The sequence below is a fragment of the Vanacampus margaritifer genome, chromosome 3, assembly GCF_051991255.1.
Source record: "Vanacampus margaritifer isolate UIUO_Vmar chromosome 3, RoL_Vmar_1.0, whole genome shotgun sequence".
In the NCBI taxonomy this organism is placed as follows: Eukaryota; Metazoa; Chordata; class Actinopteri; order Syngnathiformes; family Syngnathidae; genus Vanacampus; species Vanacampus margaritifer.
This window is the reverse complement of record NC_135434.1, coordinates 19,797,234-19,818,338: the sequence shown is the minus strand read 5'-3', so window position 1 is coordinate 19,818,338 and position 21,105 is coordinate 19,797,234. Positions and strand designations below refer to the sequence as shown.

The window sequence follows — 21,105 nt, the reverse complement described above, 5'->3', positions numbered from 1 at the left end:
GTTTGAGTCCATTGGACCCTTCCACCTTTCAGTCTTTGCTTCCAGTTTGCATGTGGCCTTGTTAGCGCAGTTGTGTCAGTCTCATAATCTGAATTTCATAAATTTAAGTATCATAAAGGGCATGGTTGTGTTTTCCCAAACATCTTTAGTTAAAATTAATGTAAAGAGAGTATGCACAAATCCTTTTACAGCCGATTCAGTTACGTGTTAAATTTACTTCCCCACCTCCTACTTTAAAACCCTTATGACCAGAGTATGCATGTGAATAACTGCCTTACAATGGCAAGTGTTCAAGGGAAATGTCTTCTTTTGTCCTAGTTGAAGTTAGAAAAAGTCAACTTCTTTGACAACAGCCCATTAAACCAATCCACTTTTCAGGCTTTGCTTCTAATTAGCATATGGCCTTGTTAGCGCAGTTGGTAGCGCGTCAGTCTCATAATCTGAAGGTCATGAGTTCCAGCCTCATACAGGACATGATTTTGTTTTCCCAATCATCTTCAATTAAAATTGGTGTAAAGTGGTGGTATCAAGTACTGCTCCAAATAGAACAGTATACAAAGTATACATCAGACATCCCTCTATTTAAGCTAGTCGGTGGAAGCTCCTCGATGCTCGATCATCGCACCTCCATGCGAGTTTGAGACGCTCCTTAATATGTCGGTGTTAAAACAACTTCCAGGTCGCTTTCAATGTTTTGAGGACTGAGTAGCTAGGAACGTTACAATTGAGAGATTGATGAGCCCTAAGAGTCTTGTGCTCTACCGAAAGAGCTTTGTCTGTGCAAAAGTACATTTAAAAAATATATTTCATGGCGTAAACAAGATAACAGAATCCGCGTTGAAGTGATCTGGATGAGCAGTCACATTTCGTGCCCTTTCGTGGATGAGTGCTTGGCACATCAGCATCACAGTTCTGAGGCAAGGGTTTGAATCTGGACATATTGACAGTTTGTATGTACAGTACTCTTCCATGTTTGCATGGGTTTTCTCTAGGTACTCCGGTTTCCTCCCACATTACAAAAAACATGCTTGTTAGGTTAATTGAAGACTAGATTGTCTGTATTGTCCTGTAAGTGTAGCAGCTACGAGTACCCACCTTTTTTGGAGTTCCTGGAGAGGGTGCTTGTGGGACATTTTTGTAGGGTGCTGTGAGATTGAAGTTGAAATTGTAATTTTGTTTATTGGGGTATATGTGCTATTGTATTTTGTAAGCCCCAAATACATTTCTCCAACTAAATAATTTTAATCTGATTCTAGTGTGTGTTGGTAGTTGGAAGACAGAGATGTACTGTACAGTATAATTTATTGAACATTTTTTATTTATAGATTATTGAGCATTTGAGGTGGTCATGTCCTTATTAGTGTACATGCGGTGTTATTAGCCTGGGTCTAGTGAAGAAGCTGAAAGCTGCTAGGACTTTGTCTCATAGCCAAACAAATCTGGTGTTGTTTTTGAAAAGCATTTTCATAGTATTTAGTGACACAGGTGTGGTAGGTTAAAATGAGATGGGTTTGCTTCTTTGTCAGTGAAAAGAGGTTAGTCAGTTTGTAGTGGATTCTCTTCTTGCAAGGTGTGTGTTGACATCCTTACAAAAAAACAACAACAACTATGCCTCCAGGTATGGCTCCGCCTCTTTCTCACCAGATCGACTTTCTTCAGCACAAGTCTGAGATCCAGACACCTCCTCCAGGCTCCGACATATAATATGGGCCTGTCAGGGCCTTTGTCACACAGGATCAATGGGAGTGTTGGGCCTTTCTCCACAGTCCCTACAGGCAGCAGGATACCTGCACATGCATTCCTTCGACACATCCCTGTGTAAGAGGTATATCACCTGTCTTTTATGGCAGCTTTGCTTGAGGGGTGGAGGCAAGGGAAAGGTGGAATACATCTCCACAGTTAAAAGAAACATGCCCTTTTATTTGGGGAGGTTATCCTTACCTGGAATCTTAAAATGTATACTGAAAATTAGTCAATAGAACAGATGAATGAGGACTGATTATAAAGTCACTAATGATAGTGCCATCACCTTGGCTATCCTGCATGTCTCGCTCATTTCAGCTCTTTCCAACCGTGAAGGCCTTGTGTGGCTGATGACCTGATGAGCAAATGTGCACAAGACTCTAATCATCACCCATCCAAAAGAAAAATGTCTTTGTACTCTCATTAATCAAACTAAGCCTGTCATGAAACTGGCAGACATAACATCCAGTGGCTAAGTTACCTTGAACTAGCAAGAAATCTGAGATGGTCACTTTGCTAAAAAGGCCCACAGCTAAATTAAATGTTGTACACCACCTGGTCGTCCGCAACAGGTTGAATAATGCTTATACCCTCCAATGTGAATTGTATTTGCATACTCGCAATGCTCTAATGGGCCATTAAATTTAAACTTTTCTGGACAAACACTTAACTAATTGAATTTCATGGTCATGTGTGAATGTATCATTTGCGCTTCAAAGGACGTTTGCTATGGGCTCACTTTCAGGGTCGGCCAACTGCATTCCAACCATCTAGCAGTTGGTGGCCTCATGAAGTTAATGAGTTAATGTTTCTAAATCACCCAGTTATTTATGCCCTTGTGCATGTCTGTTCTTCACTATGCACTACACTCTTGTTGTTGCCAGACATGCTGCAGTCGAGTCTCCAAAACAATCGACACTATAAAAGTGTGCGTCTGTGTGTGTACATGTCTGAGGTCTTATCACCTTTGTGGCTCCTGTCTGAAATGCATTGCCTGGAGCAGCTGGGATTTTCCCTGGAAAAGAACTTAGGTGAAACAGATTTAGTCTTTCTTCTTGTTTTGCTGTTCCTGTTTCCTGTGCGGCCAAGAGGCCAAACCATGAATGAAACGGGAGTGGAAAGAGACAGAGAGTCCTTTTCAGGCTCCTTGGCCCATAATCAGAATGGGATGTGGGTTTAAAACAGAACTGGCACTAAGGTGGAAATTTCCATTCTAACATGATCCTTTATAATTAAGAACAATTCTTTCTATGCTGTGTTTGGAGTCTTAAAAGTCTAAAAGACTAAAAATAACAGTAGTGTGGTGGCAGATGTGATGAGAGCCGGGCATAAGATCTTTTAACAAATGACTGACTACCAATACCTGACTAGTACTGCCAAATCCTGCTCGCTGAAGTGCAATCACTAATGTTGAGCTCTTGGAATGAGCGGTAACTTGTAGTAGTATAGCACTCAAGATCACATTTTGAAGGTCTTGTCTTGGTCTGGACTTCCAAAAGTCTTAGTCTTGTCTTGATCTCGGACTGGCCGGACTCTGGATTTTCTGCAAAGACTGGTCAAGACCAGCACTGAGGTGCTATTCTTCAGTGTTGATTTAGGTGTTTTTATTATATTATTTAATACAACATATTAAAATGTGTCCCAAAACATCCCACACACTTTAATATTATCACAACACATGTCCACTTAAGGCTTTGTTTCAAGTGGGATTAAATTAAACTCAAATATGATCAACACATCACAACTGTGCATGTGCAGAGCTAATTCTGAGTCGGCTTACCCATCCCCTTACACAGTGAATTCTGTAGAGTGCATTTGACATTTAGAGTGGAACCAAATAGACTCAGTTTTAGAGTAATGTTTACACTTGGAAGAGAGTAAAATAAAGAATTGAAAAACATAAAAGCAACTCAAGGGTTGAGGAACAAACTTATAACCTTCATCTTGGAAGACAGCCAATCTACTCCCTGAGCCACGCAGCTTCTGCTGTGTGTTAGTATATCGCTCGTGCCAGCTGGAATCTTCGTAACGCCGAGACCAAACAATGTGCTGTTGAAAATAAGCAAACAGTAGGAGAGGTATAGCTCAGGTGGTAGAGTGGCAGTCTCCCACGCTGAAGGAGATGAGCTCGTCCCTCATCCCTTGAATGACTTTTTTTTCTCCAATTCTTTATTTTACTCTCTTCCGAGTGCAAATATTACTCTAAAACTGAGTCTATTTGGTCTTGATGTGGTCAAATAGGTCATCCCCATGGTCTCCTGGGACATGCCCTGAATAGATCACCGGGGACGCCTGCAGGAGGCATCCAAATCAAATGCCTGTGCCACTTCATCTGGACCCTCTTCTGACTCACTATATCTCTAAAGGAGAGCTCGGGGAAACTCGTGGAGGAAACTTATTTCAGCTTTTGTATCCTTGTCTTGTTCAACGTGGGAACGTCGACTGACCGGTAAATTGAGAGCTTTGCCTTTTGGCTCAGCTACTTCTTCACCACGACAGAACGATACGGTCTGCATCAATGCAAGCGCCTCACCGATCCACCTGTCAATCTCCATCTTCATCCTTCCCTCACTCCTAGAACAAAAGTCAGACCCTAACGTTCTTGAAATCGTCCACTTGGGGCAGGATCTCATCCCTGACGTTGAGAGAGCACGCCGCCCTTTAACTACTCACAACCATGGTCTCAAATTTGGAGCTTTTGATTCTCATCACAACTGCTTCACACTCAACTGCAAACAGCTCCATCCAAAGTTGAAGATCACGGCTTGATGGTGCCAACAGAACCACATCATCTGCAAAAAGTAGATGCAACACGACTAAACCGCCTGGTTCAATACCTCAAAATTCTGTCCACGAACAGAATCGATGACAAAGCGCAGTCTTGACAGAGTCCGACCCTCACTAGAAACCAATTCAACTTATTGCTGCCAAGCGTATAGGGAGCGCAAACCCTGTATTTGGGAGGCTATAGTACACCTGCCGAGGTTGTCGAGCTGACCCAATGTTCCGTAACCAAGATGAAAACCACACTGATATCTGCTTTCACAAATAACCTTCTTCTCCAGCACCTCTGACAAAGAATGTCATGATCTTCGATGAACTGTTAAAATAATTATATATTAACTGCAAAACGGGTGTCAGTTTCAGCTTGACTGAAGTGTTTTCTTACAACAGTTGAATGAATGAGGTTTGTGTGTGGTTATTTAGCAAGTCTTTTTGATTGCTCTGCCCTCTCATAGAGGGCAAGTTGGGCCTGCCAGCTGCTCTTTCAAGCAGAGTTGGAAGGGCTTAATATTCAACACTGAGCATAACTTGCAACCACTTGCACTATTTGTTAAAAGCAGGACAAAACCGAAAAAAATCACAAAAGAAAATAAACCATAGCAACAGCTGCTTTCCGGGAAATAGCTAAGACGCCACCCATAATTTTGTAGCCCACTGACATTTTAATTCTTTCTCAGTCTTTCTCAGTACTATACATTACTGAGTGGTATATCAGGCTTGAGGGATAATTGCTCAAATAGGCCTACTTTGCAACAAGCCCTCTGATTAGCATCAAACTACAGCAAAACAAAAACAAACCTTAAAACACTTAAGCCACCGAAGACTTTCTGCGCTCAACTTTTTGCATCTTTGAAAGATAATATTCTAATCACCAAAAAGAAGTGCTGCATCTTGCAGACAAGAAAGCACATGGCTATGGCGAATTTTTAAAGAAGGATTTTATTGAAGATGGACATCAAATAACTGGATAATGCAATTGTGCTTTGGACACAGAGGACACTGTGTTAAGTTTTTAATTGTTGACTGCCTAACTGATCTCGTGAGGACTCCTTGCTTGTGATTGTGACAACAGAGTCCTTGTAAGGAGAAGTTGGTAATGCCTGGCACCAGCCATGAACGCTGCATGGCTCATGCTGCTTCAATTGATGGCCATTAGCGCCCTCTTGTGGTGTTTGTTTTTCTTCCAAAGTGCAGCAGCAGCAGTCCATGTTTTCTGAACTGCTAATGCCCTTTGCATCATTTGAAGATTGAGTCTCGAGTTAGGGTGAGAGGCAGTGTACCCCTGGGCTGATTACCTGTCAATCACATGGATGATGCAAACAACCACTAATAGTCATCATATCAACACCCTTTTGGCAATATAGAGTTGATGAATTCAGTTTAAGTGAATCAGACTCATTTTAGGACTGGAAATATGTGGACTGTGGACAATTATGTTTAAACGAGCCCTAGCTTGTTGTCTACACCAATGTTTATCAACTGGTGGGTCAGGACCCGAAAGGTGGTCGCTGACTCATTTTGGGTGAGACGCGGACATCTAGACATCTAAAAAATTACATGTACTGTACAGAATTTGTATTCAGATCATTTTTTTCCAAAACAGTACTGAGTCTTTAGTTCCCACATAGAACATACAATATTGGCTAAGCATCAGGAAATGTTACTCACTAATGTTACTCATCACTAGCTACGCGGCAAACCGGATATGTCCAAACTACGGCCCGGGGCCATTTGCGGCCCACCATCCATTTTCAAGCGGCCTTCAGCATATACAAAAAAAAAACTTTTGACACAGTCTGCTTTTCTACATATACAAAGAAACTATTTAGATCTAAAATAGAAATACTTTTCTTTGTAATTTAATTAAGTCAGATATTTCAGTTCCAGAAGCAAAAATAATTTCTTCCATGTTCCGCTGTCTGTGTCAAGGTTTAGTTTGTGAACATATCACATTAATGATTAACTAAGATCCTCAAGTATAAACACTTTAAATGCTTTAAATTTTAAATTAATCTTCCTTTGATTCTGAATGTGGAGATTTGCTGAGGGCTGGGCCGGATCTATTCTTGTGGGATACAGGAGTGTGAGCCACCCCAAAATCAAGAAAAATTCTAAACTGTCATGTTTAAAAACAACTAAAAACTAGATAAACTATAGTACATAATTAATTGACTTATTAGTTTTAGTTTGTTTAACAAAGTCAGATAATGTCAAAGTAGCCCTGACATCTTTCTATTATTCTGTATGCGGCCCTCAAAGGAAAAAGTTTGGACACCCCTGCTGTAAACCAATATAGTGCAGCTCAACCTTTGGCTTGCAATATGCTTTTGGCGGTATGGCAAACTCACTCAACTAATAATGGTCCATCTTAACTTCTATCTTGGTGTCAATTGGGAGTGGCTGACGGAGATTAATGATATGAAAACGCTATCTTCATTCACATTTTGATTTGCTGCCCACCTGCAACACAATCAGCCTCAAAGCTTGCTGCCACCCCTTTGCGTCATTGTATGGTGCACTTTTGTTGAGGACAGGGCAGTATTTTGGAATTACAGCAATAAAGTTCAAATTAGACTATAACATATTTCCCCACATAAATTTTGGAGATTTAAAATGTATTTTTGCAAAAATACATTTTGTACCCTTCTCCTGACTGATACCTTTGAACAATGAGATCTCTCTGATGCTCCAGAAGCTCACTGCACATGATGGCTTGTGCTGCTCTATGTAACTTGAAAAAATGTCATGAGAGGGTGTGCACACTTGTGCAACCACCTGTACCGTATCTCAATTGTTTATTTTTACTTCCCCACTCTAAAGTTTTTTTTTTCGGGTTTTTTTTCTTCAAATGATGCATATGTTATATAGGTCACAACAACCTGACATGTAAGCAGGGGTGTTAAGAGGTTTTTATTTATGTATCTACTGTAGGCTATATTCTTAAGTAATTAGGTTTACAGCACATTGACAGACTGGTTAGCGCTACCGCCTCACAGTTCAGAGGTCGTTGGGTTCAAATGTAGCCGCTCCGGCTTTGTTGCGTGGAGTTTGCATGTTCTCCCTGTGCTTGTGTGGTTAACTCCAGGTACACAACTCCCCCTCCCCCCCATTCCAAAAAACATGTTCCTTACGTCAATTAAAGACTCTAAATTATCCTTAGTTGTGAATGTGAGTATGGATGCTTGTTTGTCTATGTAGAGTATGAAAAAAGTAAAAGACTGAATTTGTGCCTCATGTATCTTCAGCCTTTTTTTGTACTCTCTGAGTGATAGTAAATAATTCAGTGGTACCGCCTGGTGCAAGAAAGCATCATTTCTCGTCGTTCTTGCTGCACAGTTTCTCTCGCAGCATTGAACATGAAACCAGGGAAACGGCAGGGCACCCAGGAGACACAGGAAGCCCCCTCGGCCCCCCTCCTGAGCCCGTCCCCTCTCTCTCAACTCAGCACTCGACATCAGTGCTCGGCTGTTAGGCAGTGCGCTCGTTGTCTCCCAACACGGCACCTGCTCTCTGCTCACGCGGCTTCACCTTCTCCTCCTGCTCAAGTATGACGGAACTTGGACCGAGATGCCTGAGTGTGATCTACTTGCTGCTTCTGTGTCTGTCTCTCTGCCTGCCTGGAGACACAAACACCAAAAAGGCCATCAAGATTCCCCGCTGTCCTGCGACCTGTTCCTGTACCAAAGATAGTGCCTTTTGTGTGGATACAAAGGCAATACCAAAGAGCTTCCCACCTGGGATCATTTCTCTGTGAGTTGAAACTGTTTTCTTCCTGCACTTGTGTGAAGTCATAGCTGACATCATTGATGATGATGTCATCCTGCTTAATGTCCTGACAAGTAAAATGCATGCACTGTGTGTTTTCATCAGCTGAAAAAACAGAAAGCATGCCATTTTATTATGCAATGTTTTTGTTTGTGTATTAACATTCTCATATATGCCAAACATGGAACACAGAATGAACCGCTTGTTGCGCTTGGCAACAGATCCGCTGGCTCTGCCTGTCCTCTAAGGATCACTCAATGTAATGAAATAGGTCAACAGTTGGGAACGAAAACTCATTTAAAGCTCATGACGTCACGCTTGTGAATTCCGGCCCTGCCTGTAAAATCTCCCTCCTGGTTAACGGACATCCTTGCTCGTCTGCACAGGACGATGGTGAACGCAGCATTTACCGCCATCCCAGAGGGAGCCTTCTCGCACCTTCACCTACTCCAGTTCCTGTAAGTGTATCACAACAACAGTGTACTTCATTTCAAACATGTGTAACCGATTTACTTTCTCTCTTTTTAAGGGTCTCAGAAAGTATGGTCCAGGTATTGTGACATGAGGGCCCAAAAATGAACTTTTGGTTCAAAGCCAGAAATTGACCTTCACTACCTTCATACAAAGATATTCAGTTGAAAAACTGGTACAAATGACCAATTAAATATAGAAAATTACCTCTGAACGGTGAACAATGGCCGCCATGTTGCTTTCGAGGATCACGTTAACGCCACAACTTATTAGCTGTTCTCTTCGTAAAGTACAAAATGCCTCAACAGAACTGTGTGTCGCTCAAATCTTGCTTACTCACATGTAAGAAAACACTGAAGGAATAGTGCATGTAACCACCAGAGGGAAAATATATCCTTTGATTTCATTGTATGTTGCGTTACCAATAAAACTAGACACCACGCTCGACATGCAGCTTACTTAAAATTATTATTACTGTATTTTTTTTTGCTTGTTAATTTTTTTTAATGTAACATCATATTTCACTGTGAACTTGTGGTTCAACTTAGTGAAGTTTTTTTCTGGTGGAAGTATGCATTACATTACCGTAGTAAATTGTCAGAGGTAACGCGTGGACACAGAGCGTGTAACGTAATTTTTTATGCAGATGTATTGTCAAATTATGGACAGCGTGGGACTTGATTAAATGGTGTTGTGTTGCATTGACATTCTGGGGTTTTATTGGTGAATAACTATTTTTGAAAGTGAGTAACAGGTTTTAAGAATATAAAGGACCCTTAATTACGTGGGTGTGATGGCATGTCACTTTAAGAGGAAAAGTTCACAACAGCTATTTTTCACCAATTGACACCACAAATCTCAGTAAGGCTGTTTATGTTCTCTCTGCAGAACGTTCACAAATATCACAAGCAGCGAAATCTGGTGATTAATTGTAAAGTGGGAAAAAATACGGACTTTCAAGCATCTGGCTGGATCATACTTCCTGAGAACCAGCCATATAGGAACATACATCTATCTTTTAATGTGCTTTGACAATGAAAGCACGCCAGCCACTTGAAATGAATGGCATTTGAAAACAGTGGTGACAGAGCAGGAATACGAGTCGTGCTTCTGTATCAGTGTCATCCCTGATGACTGAGTGCCTCAGTTGTGGCCTGACAAAAGCCCATTTGTCTGTCACATGCAATCATGAGTGCCTCTCTTATTTTTGTGTGCGAGTCTGCAACCTCTCATTTTTATATTCAGACATGACATTAAATGTATTGTGATGTATTGAAAATGTAATGCCAGTAGTACACTATTATAGTGTGCAACTCTACTGTGCACTGAACTACATAGTACTGCATTGCACAATATACAGGACACATTTGCAATGAACAGCAAAGTGGAGTTCACATGAATCTTGTAAAGTGTATTAACCTGCGCATCTCAAATGTTGGAAATCATATTGAAAATGCTTTTTAAAATATTCCATTTATTTAAAAAAAAAAATTCTTGAATCTGAATATACTGTAGTTTATTGCATGTATTTTTTTGTTTTACTAAAGCATCTCCTTTGCAACTTTGATTGTATCTGCAGACTCTTGAACTCCAACACGTTCTCCACCATTTCGGATGATGCTTTTGCTGGCCTATCTCACCTGCAGTACCTGTGAGTACAAATTCAATTACTTTAACATACAGGCAGTTGCGGGCAGCGGTGGCTGACTGGTTAGCACGTCCGCCTCTCAGTGCAGCGGACGTGATATCAACTCCAGGCTTCGGCCTTCCTTGGTGGAATTTGCATGTTCTCCCTCTGCTTGCGTGGGTTTTCTCCGGGTACTCTGCTTTTCTCCCACATTCCAAAGACATGCATGGCAGGTTAATTGAACTCTCCAAAATTGTCCATAGGTGTGATTGTGAGTATGGTTGTTCGTCTCTGTGTGCCCTGCGATTGGCTGGCAACCAGTTCAGGGTGCCGCCTACTGCCTGAAGCCAGCTGGGATAGGCTCCAGCACCCCCGCAACCCTTGTGAGGAAAAGCGGTCAAGAAAATGAATGGATGGATGGTTGGATGGATAACAGGTAGTTGCCATCTTTGGACAAGTTGATGCATTTAGGTGGTAAATGTAAATAACATCAGGTTACGATGCATTAGAGACTGATTATTCACGACATGGGTTACTGGTGCATTCCATTTGAATTATTATATATGGATTTGAAGACGTATTATAAACATTTGGCAAAACACATAATCCTACTTTGATTTGAGACATTTCTGGCCTTGCACAATTTTTCTGCTTGTCATGTTCTGTTCATTTATAAGCTGACTTAATTCAAGTGAGCAATAAATAATAAGCAGCCAATAATAAGACCACAATGTAAAGTGATGAATGTGCCATTTGAATTATTTGCCTTCGGAAAGCACTTAGAGGTTGACTTGATGTGTACTGATTATTGCCTCTGACTGCAGACAAAAGCCAGTGGGTCACTTGCATTTGTGATGAATGTCGTTATCTATGCGACTTGCTGTAAATGTTAACCTTGTTCTCCTATGAACGATTGCACAGCATATTCTCTGTATGTATCAAAATGCAAAACAAAGGAGATTCAATGCTGTATTACATGCTGTCATTTGTGTACTTTGCCAGAAAGTGCACATATAAGAAGTATTTGAATCTTGAAAATTAATTCCTATTAGTCTGCATTTTCTACATCTTAATTTGTGGCCAACTTAAAGTCATATAATATATATAATAATACTACTACTAATAATAATAATAACGTATTTGTAAATCTCTTTTACTAGCTTCTAAAAGTTGCTTTTTGTTCATTTGGCCTGCATTAACTCATTCACTTCCATTGACGGCTATAGACGTAAAAAAAATCATTTTAACTATTTTTTTTAATCTAACATTGTTTTCCTACTTTTGTTAACATGAGTTTTAAAAACCTAGATTTTTTTTTATTGTATTAAAATAGATATAAAAAAATGTTAACTAGTGAAGTCATGCGATTAATTACGACCCTAATTTTTTAATAATCTTTTCTTGAAGAAATAAAAAAGTTTATTAATTTGTATTTTAATTTTTTTTAAAGAAAAGATTATTAAAAAAATTAGGGGCATAAGGCGATTACAATTTGTAATCGTAATTAATCGCATGACTTCACTAGTTAACTCACAATTAATCACAAATTTTACATCTTTTCTAAATGTACAAAAAAAATTATAGGTTTTCATACTCTTGTTAACAAAAATGGAAAAAAAGGTTAAATAGAAATAGTTCAAATGAATTTTTGACGTCTATTGCCGTCAATGGCAGCGAATGAGTTAATAAAACATAATCTAGTGCTCCAAATCAATAACTTGTATTTTAATCCCAGGTTCATCGAGAATAATGATGTCCAAACTCTCTCAAAGTATACCTTCAGAGGACTAAAATCTCTGACTCATTTGTGAGTATGTCATCACTCCTGGCATGCCATTTTGCACTCTGGTCTAATATTTGTAGTCTCGATTTAAGGTGAGCGGTGCATAACTGAATCATCAACGGAACTTTTTCAGATCCCTCTCTAACAACAAGCTGCAACACCTGCCCAGAGATCTCTTTAAACATCTGGACATCCTCACGGATTTGTAAGTGTCTGTTTGTAAGCTTGTCTGAGTTGACAATGATGCTGTCATTCAGCCACTAAACGGACTTTAAGACAAAAAATGGTTTCCGTGTTGCATCGCTTGTTTCAGGGACTTGCGAGGAAACTCCTTCTGCTGTGACTGTAAGATCAAGTGGCTGGTTGACTGGATAGAAAATACCAATACTTCCGTTCCTCCCATATACTGTGCAAGCCCCTTTGAATTCCAGGGACGCCGAATCCATGACCTTGCCCCGAGAGACTTCAACTGCATCAGTGCAGGTTTCAACTTCTTCAATCTTGGATATTAAGAGAAATCTCATGGCAAATTTGTGATTTGCGATTCTTCTGTTCTTCAGATTTTGCTGTTTATGAAACGTTTCCTTTCCACTCCGTCTCTGTGGAGTCTTATGAATTCAACGGAGATCAGTTTGTTGCCTTCTCTCAACCTGAATCAGGTTTCTGCACTCTCTATGTGTGGGATCATGTAGAGATGACCTTTAGGACATTTCATAATATTACGTGTAAGTTATGGTGACAAATATGTAACATCCTTCCTGTGACCTCCTGTTTTTATTGTGTCATTTAAAAATCCTGCCTTTACATTGTATGTCTTTGCAGCTCGTTCAGCACTGTACTGCAAGCCAGTGGTGATAAACAACACACTTTACATGGTTGTGGCTCAACTCTTTGGTGGCTCTCACATCTATAAGTAAGAGACTCTCGGTTTTATGAGCTCACCCGTCAAATAATTAGTAATCATTATTTTAGAGGGCAATCACATTAATTTGATTAATACTGTGTTTGTGGAATATGAGTTAAGCAGCAAACCTGTTTTGATCCATCTCAGGGTGCGGCCATGTTTCCACTTGCAACAACCTATCTCAGCTACAGAAATCAGGTGAGCCATGATTGGTCGATACGTGAGCCATTAGCAACAGTGATGTCATTTTCAGTCAACAGCAAATGGCAAAATGGCCATCCCTTGAGATGGATAAAAACGGCTGGATTTTGCGTCCTGATTCATGTTCTAACAACGCAAAATTTATCCGTTTAGATTAGTGGGGCTGCATAGAACATACTATTGTATAAATAAATAAATAACCTGCTGAGCTGTGATTGGTTGTTCGCTGAGACCTGAGCAACTGTGATGTCATCTTCATTCGACAGCAAGTGGCAAAATGGCCGTCCCCTGAGATGGATAAAACCTGCTGGACTTTGCTGCTTAACTAAAGCAATATTAACCAGAATACCATATTTAGACCACTGGAGCTGCATAGAACATATCATTGTCCCCCCCAAAAATTCTCGGGTTGTCTTCCATTTTAAAAAAGAGAAATATGTACACTTGTTTTGGCTTGCAGTTCATATTCATCCATCCATCCATTTTCTTAACCGCTTATTCCTCACTAGGGTCGCGGGGGTGCAGGAGCCTATCAAGTTCATATACAGTTCGTTGAAAAGAAATAAAAACATGTGACATCATGTGTATGCATTAGCCTCCATAGGTTTTGGAAACTTGGCACCAATTCCTTTAGTTTTGCTATAGATTGACGATATTTGGTTGGCATCAGAATATGAATATAAAACAAGAGCTCAAATCAAGACCCTATAATACAGATGCCGTTTCCTTGTACAGTTTGCTTGCTAACTGTGATGCCATACCACAATAAGGATTTTCATGAAATTGCAGGTGGGAAGAGGACCCTCTTCGCTTTGTGAAGATACAAGACATTGACACAACTCGGGTGAAGAAGCCCAACTTTGTGGAGACGTTCCAGCTGGATGGAGAATGGTATTTTGTAGTAGCAGACAGTTCTAAGGCCGGTTCAACCAGCATTTACCGATGGAACAGCAATGGTTTTTACTCCTATCAGTCCCTCCATCCTTGGCACCGCGACACCCATGTGGAGTTCCTCGATGTCGGAGGAAAGTCTCACCTCATCCTCTCCAGCGCCACTCAGCCGCCAGTGGTTTACCAGTGGAACCGTGGCCAGAAGCAATTTGATTTCTTCTCCCAAATCACAGAGCAAGCTGACGTGCAGATGGTCAAACACTTCTGGGTTAGAAAGGCGCTTTACCTTTGCCTCACACGCTTCATTGGAGACTCAAAGATCCTCCGCTGGGAAGGTCAGCGTTTTATCGAGATCCAGACTCTTCCATCTCGCGGCTCGATGGTAGTGTATCCCTTCACGGTGGGACTTCGGCAGTATCTTATCCTTGGGAGTGATTTCTCCTTTTCAAGAGTGTACTTGTGGGATGATCTCACTCAGCGCTTTCAGCCGTTCCAAGAAATCAACATGAGGGCCCCAAGGGCCTTCAGCTTGGTGTCGGTCGACAACAAGGACATCGTGCTGGCTGCCAGCTTCAAGGGCAATTCCCTGGCCTATCAGCACTTGCTGGTCGATCTCAGTGTGAAGTAGAAATGTGAGAGACAATATGACGTGCCAACAAAAGGTGCATCTCCAATAATTTTGTTGCGGATGACTCAATTTATTTTGTTAATTCAATTCGAAAAGAAAAAAAAAGATGTATAACTGTATATAAATCCACTATACAGTGAAATATTAAAATGCTCAGTTTGTATTACTTTCATTATTATAGTTTACAGCTAATGGAAACTTGAATGAAATGAATCTGGATAATGAGTTTCACCTTGTGATTTCAACAACTGAAATAAAGGAACTTTTGTACTATTGTAATTGATTGAGATGTACTGGTATGGAAGTTTTGTTATTTTACATGTTTTTTTTTAAATGACTAACTTCAAAAAGTTAAGTCCTAGGAAATCCTACATTAATGGTATAATTAAGCCTCAGTGCCATGTTGACTGAAATATCAAGTCACTGCTTCTGTATATATTGCTATTGTTGAAATGTATGAGCATTTATTGAATCAGTCACTGGAAAACGATGTTTTGTTTGAAATCTGTTTAAAAAAAGAAGAAAGAATGTTATGCATGTAAAAATTTAAAAACCTAAAGTCATCAGTGCAGCACTTCACATTAAAAAATATATATTTTAATGGCAATTGATATCCTTACGATTGTCTTCATTTTATTTTTCTGCAGTAACAAACATTTTATTCAAATGGATTAAATTATAAGATGCTTGGAGAGGACAAATTAGTTGCTTGTCATAGATCTTGTATTTGTTATTTAAAATATGATGTAATAGTGTTAATCTTAAATAAATATATTTTTTGGGGGGTGCGTTGGCAAAATTAGGAGTGAAACTTCAATATCGGGATGGATTGTGCATTGGTATCCATAACCACTTTGAATTTGAACTAATGTATGTTTTGGACGTTAGTCCCAAATCTTTATTCCAGTGTTGCAATGTAAAGTTATTGACAGGGAAGTATGAATAAAACACGCTTTATTACCCCTCAGGAAAAAAAAAGTCTTCCTTTGATGTCCTGTATATCTGTGCTGATGACCAGACATTGGTTATTTTACACTCAGACATATAGTAGCCTACACTTAAATAAAGTTCAAAGTGGTGGACGACTCGTCAGCCCCTGCATATGATCGCGCTGTCAAAATGTGAACGGCTGGTCCATTTCCGGGCTGATTCGGATGTAATTTTGACAAATGCATGTAGCCACAATAAGAAAATAAAAACTTTTTGACAGTTTTACGGGGGGAGATGGGTAGTGTTAAGCACTTGAAACATAAAACGTAAAGGTGATACTTTAATTTAAAAGAAAAAAGGGTTCGTTTGTGACGCAGTTCAATTGTGTGACGTCATAGGTAGTTGCCGTCTTCATTAAATGACGTAAAAAAAAAAAGTCCCGCCTCGCTCCTCTGTTGTTCTTCTAGTCTCGGTGAGATTTCTGCTGAGAAGCACAAAGATGTAACAGGATCAAGTAATGAGGATGTTGTGATTGCGAATAAATAAATAGGATTTGCGAGTACGTCGTCCATTTCCGGGATCTCCAGCTGTCACCGGAAGCGCAGCAACAAATTTCCGCTGCAACAAAATGCGCTAGCACTTTCTGAATTTATTTGCCTCAAACATGTCAAGCACCGTCGAAACGACACTACCTTCAGAATGGGACGACGACGAACGGATGAATTTTCTATTCTCCGACTTCAAAGAGAACCGCGACGTGAACACGATGGACTGGGACAGTAAAATGGACTTCTGGACGTCTCTGGTCGTCCAAAACTGCAGACACAGCCGCACTGTGTGTGTCAATCTGCAGGACCTCAACAAGACCTTCAGGAGGAAAGAAAAATCACCTCTGGGCTTGACAACTGTCATCCAGTCCATGTCTAGGTAAATACTGCACTATAAGCTCCGATTTCATGCAATGCAATGTGAGGTGGTCTGCTACATTTCACAACTGAATGTCAGTGTTTGCATGTTCTCTCCATGCTATTTTCTTCCGATATCCCAAAATTCCTCCTACATAATAAACATGACGTAAGTCTTACTGTATATATATGTGGTGACTTCAACTCAACCTGAAAATATGTGTACCAGTCTGTCTGTTGATTGAGCCACAGCGCTCGTAAACAACAGCGGCCAACTCTGGAACTAACAGACTTTTGACAACATGGTGTTTTGAATGGCCTCCATTAAATCAACATTCACATGTATTTCCCTTTCACTTCGGATTTCCAGATGTGGCCAGCTTCAGAGAGAGTCTGAGTTTGCTGCCAATGTTGATTGTGGCTGGCTGTCATGGGGTGTCGGCCTCCTGCTGGTGAAGCCTCTCAAATGGACTTTCTCCTCTTTACTAGGAGGAAGCCGAGTACCTTTGGAGGAGTCTTTTGTTGTCATCGAACTGGTGAAGGTGTGTTGCTCAGCTTCCATTTATGTGCACCAGAATCAGAATAGAGAGTCACTGGCAGTGAGATGATATAGGGAAGAACCTCCAAAAATTATGTCTCAAATGTTGCCCAATTTGGGAGTTTAACCATCATTTACAGAATGAAACTTGGTAATTCAAACAAACAATCCTAGTCATGTGGGATGTTATGCAAATATGCAAGTTGTGAGCATCTAAATGATTAACTCCAGAAGTGTGTTTTGCAATTACTTTTATGTTTTAATTGTTTGTTTAGGTACCCTAAAGTGAGATTTTATTATGTGATCCCTTTAGTGGCAAGATTTATAGTCTTACAAAAGCAATAAAATAACATTATTTTTGCCATTGTCGTTCCACAAAATCTACATTCTGTGCGTGATTACATAATCAATAGTAATAGTCATCCAGTCTCACGGAATGGATTGTGTTCAACTTTGGATATTCCGCTATATTTACCCTACGCATATAGTTAAATACAATGTAAAACTTTTTTTGTGTAACTGTAGACAAACAGATGAGGATGGTGTATTTTCTCCATTTATGTTGTTTTATGGTAACTCCACTCTTTATTGTTTTTTTCTTCCCAGGAGAAAGCAGCTGAAGTTCTCAGAATTTACCAAAGCAGCGAATTTGCGAGTCGCTCTGTCGTGTCATTTCAAGAGCTGTATACACTCTCCTCCAGTGAGTGTGCTGATGAAAGTACTCTGTGCATGGCTCTTTTGCAGCTGCAGAGGGAGAAACAAGTGGCGGTCTTCTTGCATGAGGGGGAGAAGGTAAACTACATAACGCATCACTCCATAAATGACCTCTCGTCCTCTTTTTTCCAACCTAGCTGTCTTTTTATGTCTCTTTTTTTTTAACAGATTGTTAAATTTTGCCAGCCGGGGCAGGGTCGTGTTTCCATTGTCAGTGATGTTGATATCGGAATCTACCAGTTACAGCGTAGTGAGAAACTGCTGGAGGAGCGTCTGGAGAAACTGGGCCTGGAGGCTGATAAGTACATCAACTCATAATAACAGCCACAACTTCTGCCTGTCACATGACGCTGGCATAGAGATAAGCAAAGATAGATTATTAGTAGTAAATAATGATTGGCCCAAATAAGTGACGTTGTGTAGTCACACATGCTGATTTCTTCTTTCTTTACTGCTCGTAATGTGTGTTTTCTGGGCATTGCTAAAATGTGCTGTGATGAATTACCCAGCAATTGTAGTCCACGTGTCTTTGTTTGACTTACTGCTTGGTCACTGCCACCCACAAAGCAGTCACACACGATTGATTAGGTACTTTTCTTTTAAAGCTGCTTTGTATTACTCATGCCCAGGTGCAAAGAAGAGGCAAGAGTTCTACTTCGGCAAGGGAAAAAAACGCAGGTGAGGGCTGAAGACGCTCCAAAACATGGTTAAAGGCAACAACAAACCAATCAAATTCATTACACTCAGTCTTCCTCTTTATTGTCCCTTCAACAGGCACTGAGGTGTCTGAGAGGCCGGAAAAGGGTGGAAAAGAGAGCAGACAACTTGTTTGGACAGCTAGAATCCATCAGAGGCATCCTGGATCGCATCGCCCAGTCACAGACGGATAAAACGGTAGCTTCGTACAAAACAAATAGGCTGAAAATGAACGTTGTCTGTCAATGCTGAAATGGTGTCTTGTTGTAGGTTCTCCAAGCGTACCAAGCGGGAATGGCCAGCCTCAGACTCTCTCTCAACGACGTGACGGTAGAAGGCGCTGAAAGCCTTCTTGATCAAATCCAGGAGGCAAGTTCATTTGAAAAGTAATATTGCATACTTTTGACTCAGTTTGACACTTTGGGTCCTAAAACAAATCCTCTGTCATCGAACCAGTTATGTGACAAGCAAGATGAGGTGAATCAAGCCATATCTGGAGCAGTGACCGGCACAGGTACGTCTCAAATTGCAGCCACGGCTGTTTTTTTTTTTTTTTTTACTAATATAGAGTATCAGGTGAAGGAGCTGCCATATTTGCAGGGTGTCTCAGGATCCTTAACTGCAAACTTTAAAAACTATTCTTGTAAAAATCCCCCCCTCAGATTTATATATAATTTTATTTTGTTAGCGGCACCTCTGCTGTTGTGACAAAACTCACACAATGCCAAAGGGATGATGCATTGTGGGGCACAGACAGAAATTTGATTTTGACACATAGGTAAGCTGTTTTGGGAGAGATATGAGCTTTTGCAGATGATCCATGGTGTGCAAAACCACCCAAGTTACTTTTGGGAAAAACACCAAGTGAATGCAGATGAGCCAAAGCAATTGAGAAGGATCTCTGTAGTTGTGACAGTAACGGAACTTGAAGTTGGAGTGAAGCGTGTTTGACCAGTTTTGGGATAGATATGTGCTTTTGCTAATGAACTAATAGGTTTTGCACAAATGTAAGTCTGTTTGGCCAAATGAGCTTGCAGTTTTGAAAATGTCATCTCAGTTTCAAGAAATGTGCCAAACCTATGGAGAAAAACTGTAAAGTAAATATTTGTGTGAAAGGAAATATTTTCCACACATTGGAAAATATTGTGGTCCAGCATCATCCTTTGTGGCATCTGGAAAAGGGACCTTAGTCAAGGTGGAGGGAATTATGAACAGTGCCTAATAGCAGTGAATGTTATCACAAAACCTCAGGCTTCTGCTCGAAAGAAAAAGCCTACTAGAACAGCTGGACGTTTGGGGATAATCAGAGGCACTTTAAACGGCAAGTGTGTGCTGACTGCCATTTAACATGAGTTTGAATGCAATTGCTTAATTCTGAACACAGCCACATCCCCAATTATGAGGGTGTGCATACTTTTGCAACCACAGTTTATTTTTATTTCCCTCTCTAAAAAAAAATCACAATTACTTTTCAACATTAAGAGTGGAAAAGGTTTTGAGATGATTTGTCCTGTTTTCCTTTAATATCACCAACACCTGGTATTTCACTGTGTACTGGAAACTTCTGTAAACAACACAAATGAAGCATGTCACTATTCCATCTATTTGAGGATAAAAGATACAATTTAATTTATTTTTTTTGTAGATGATGATGAGTTGGAGGCAGAACTGAAATCGCTATTGGGTGAATCCACCACAAATCCAGAGGTTCCAAGTCAGCTGCTGCCGAGCATCCCGGGTGACGACCTGCTGGATTCACTGCCCGCCGTCCCTGACACTGACTTGAATATTAGCACCAAGCAGCTGGAAGAAGAACTTGAGCTGCTGACACTCTAAAGGTTCAGGTGGGCTGTCATTTGCCATCACTTTTTCAATGGAATAATACCGCTAACCAAAAATATTAAAATGACACAAGGTGTTTTCCTCCCCATGCAGGACCGTGCAGTACAAGGAAAGAAGATTTTTGCATTGTGAAGACAAACTAAAGTGACCTGGAATTTTGCTGTTAGCTAGAAGCAGAAGAGTAAAACTAACGCTGTTACTAAGTAAAGACAGGTTAAAGGCACTTAATTCAGTCTAAATTCTAAATGCCTTTGCTGTGGATGCATGCCAAAGAAGAAAATAAGAAACTTTCCGCTTATCTCTCATCTGGTTGTGGTCAAAATTTTAATGAGTGTTTTTGAAATACTGTATTCTCTTTGGTATGCCACCACTGGGAATGCTTTTAATTTAGGATGACTTTGACAATTAAAAGCAGTTTGTGTTTGAGTGTATGTATAGTTGTAGTAAATGTTATGTATTGGTTTTCCTGTCATAATGTTGTTTGCCAAATGATGCATATCAAACCACACACACACATCTTGCTTAAGTGTACTTGTCAAGACCGAGAAGTGAGTTTTACTCAATATTTTTTCCTGCAAATAAAATTTATTTTAATCAGATTTGTGTTTTTTGTCAGCTGTATGACATTGTCCCTGAACATTCTTCACTCTCAGTGAGTCTGTAAATTACATTATGAAATTTCC

The 21,105-nt window shown here is 40.2% G+C and overlaps 2 protein-coding genes and 1 non-coding gene across 3 annotated transcripts; all 3 read left to right on the top strand.

The window, feature by feature from the left end:
- Positions 1 to 401: 401 nt before the first annotated feature.
- trnam-cau (transfer RNA methionine (anticodon CAU)) lies at positions 402 to 474 on the top strand. Its single transcript has one exon. It is a non-coding gene; the product is annotated as a tRNA-Met (tRNA).
- Positions 475 to 7,863: 7,389 nt separating this feature from the next.
- Positions 7,864 to 15,404, top strand: lgi3 (leucine-rich repeat LGI family, member 3). The gene is made up of 9 exons (XM_077562081.1): positions 7,864 to 8,277; positions 8,679 to 8,750; positions 10,343 to 10,414; positions 12,126 to 12,197; positions 12,307 to 12,378; positions 12,487 to 12,656; positions 12,734 to 12,898; positions 12,996 to 13,086; positions 14,068 to 15,404. The coding sequence occupies exons 1-9, from the start codon at positions 8,075 to 8,077 to the stop codon at positions 14,795 to 14,797; spliced, it is 1,647 nt and encodes a 548-aa protein (XP_077418207.1). The 5' UTR covers positions 7,864 to 8,074; the 3' UTR covers positions 14,798 to 15,404.
- A 749-nt stretch (positions 15,405 to 16,153) lies between these two features.
- Positions 16,154 to 21,021, top strand: chmp7 (charged multivesicular body protein 7). The gene is made up of 10 exons (XM_077562083.1): positions 16,154 to 16,654; positions 17,003 to 17,174; positions 17,777 to 17,962; positions 18,053 to 18,186; positions 18,514 to 18,562; positions 18,659 to 18,778; positions 18,851 to 18,949; positions 19,037 to 19,094; positions 20,226 to 20,424; positions 20,516 to 21,021. Exons 1-9 carry the CDS (start codon positions 16,392 to 16,394, stop codon positions 20,414 to 20,416), a joined length of 1,272 nt encoding a protein of 423 aa, XP_077418209.1. The 5' UTR covers positions 16,154 to 16,391; the 3' UTR covers positions 20,417 to 20,424; positions 20,516 to 21,021.
- Positions 21,022 to 21,105: the final 84 nt, after the last annotated feature.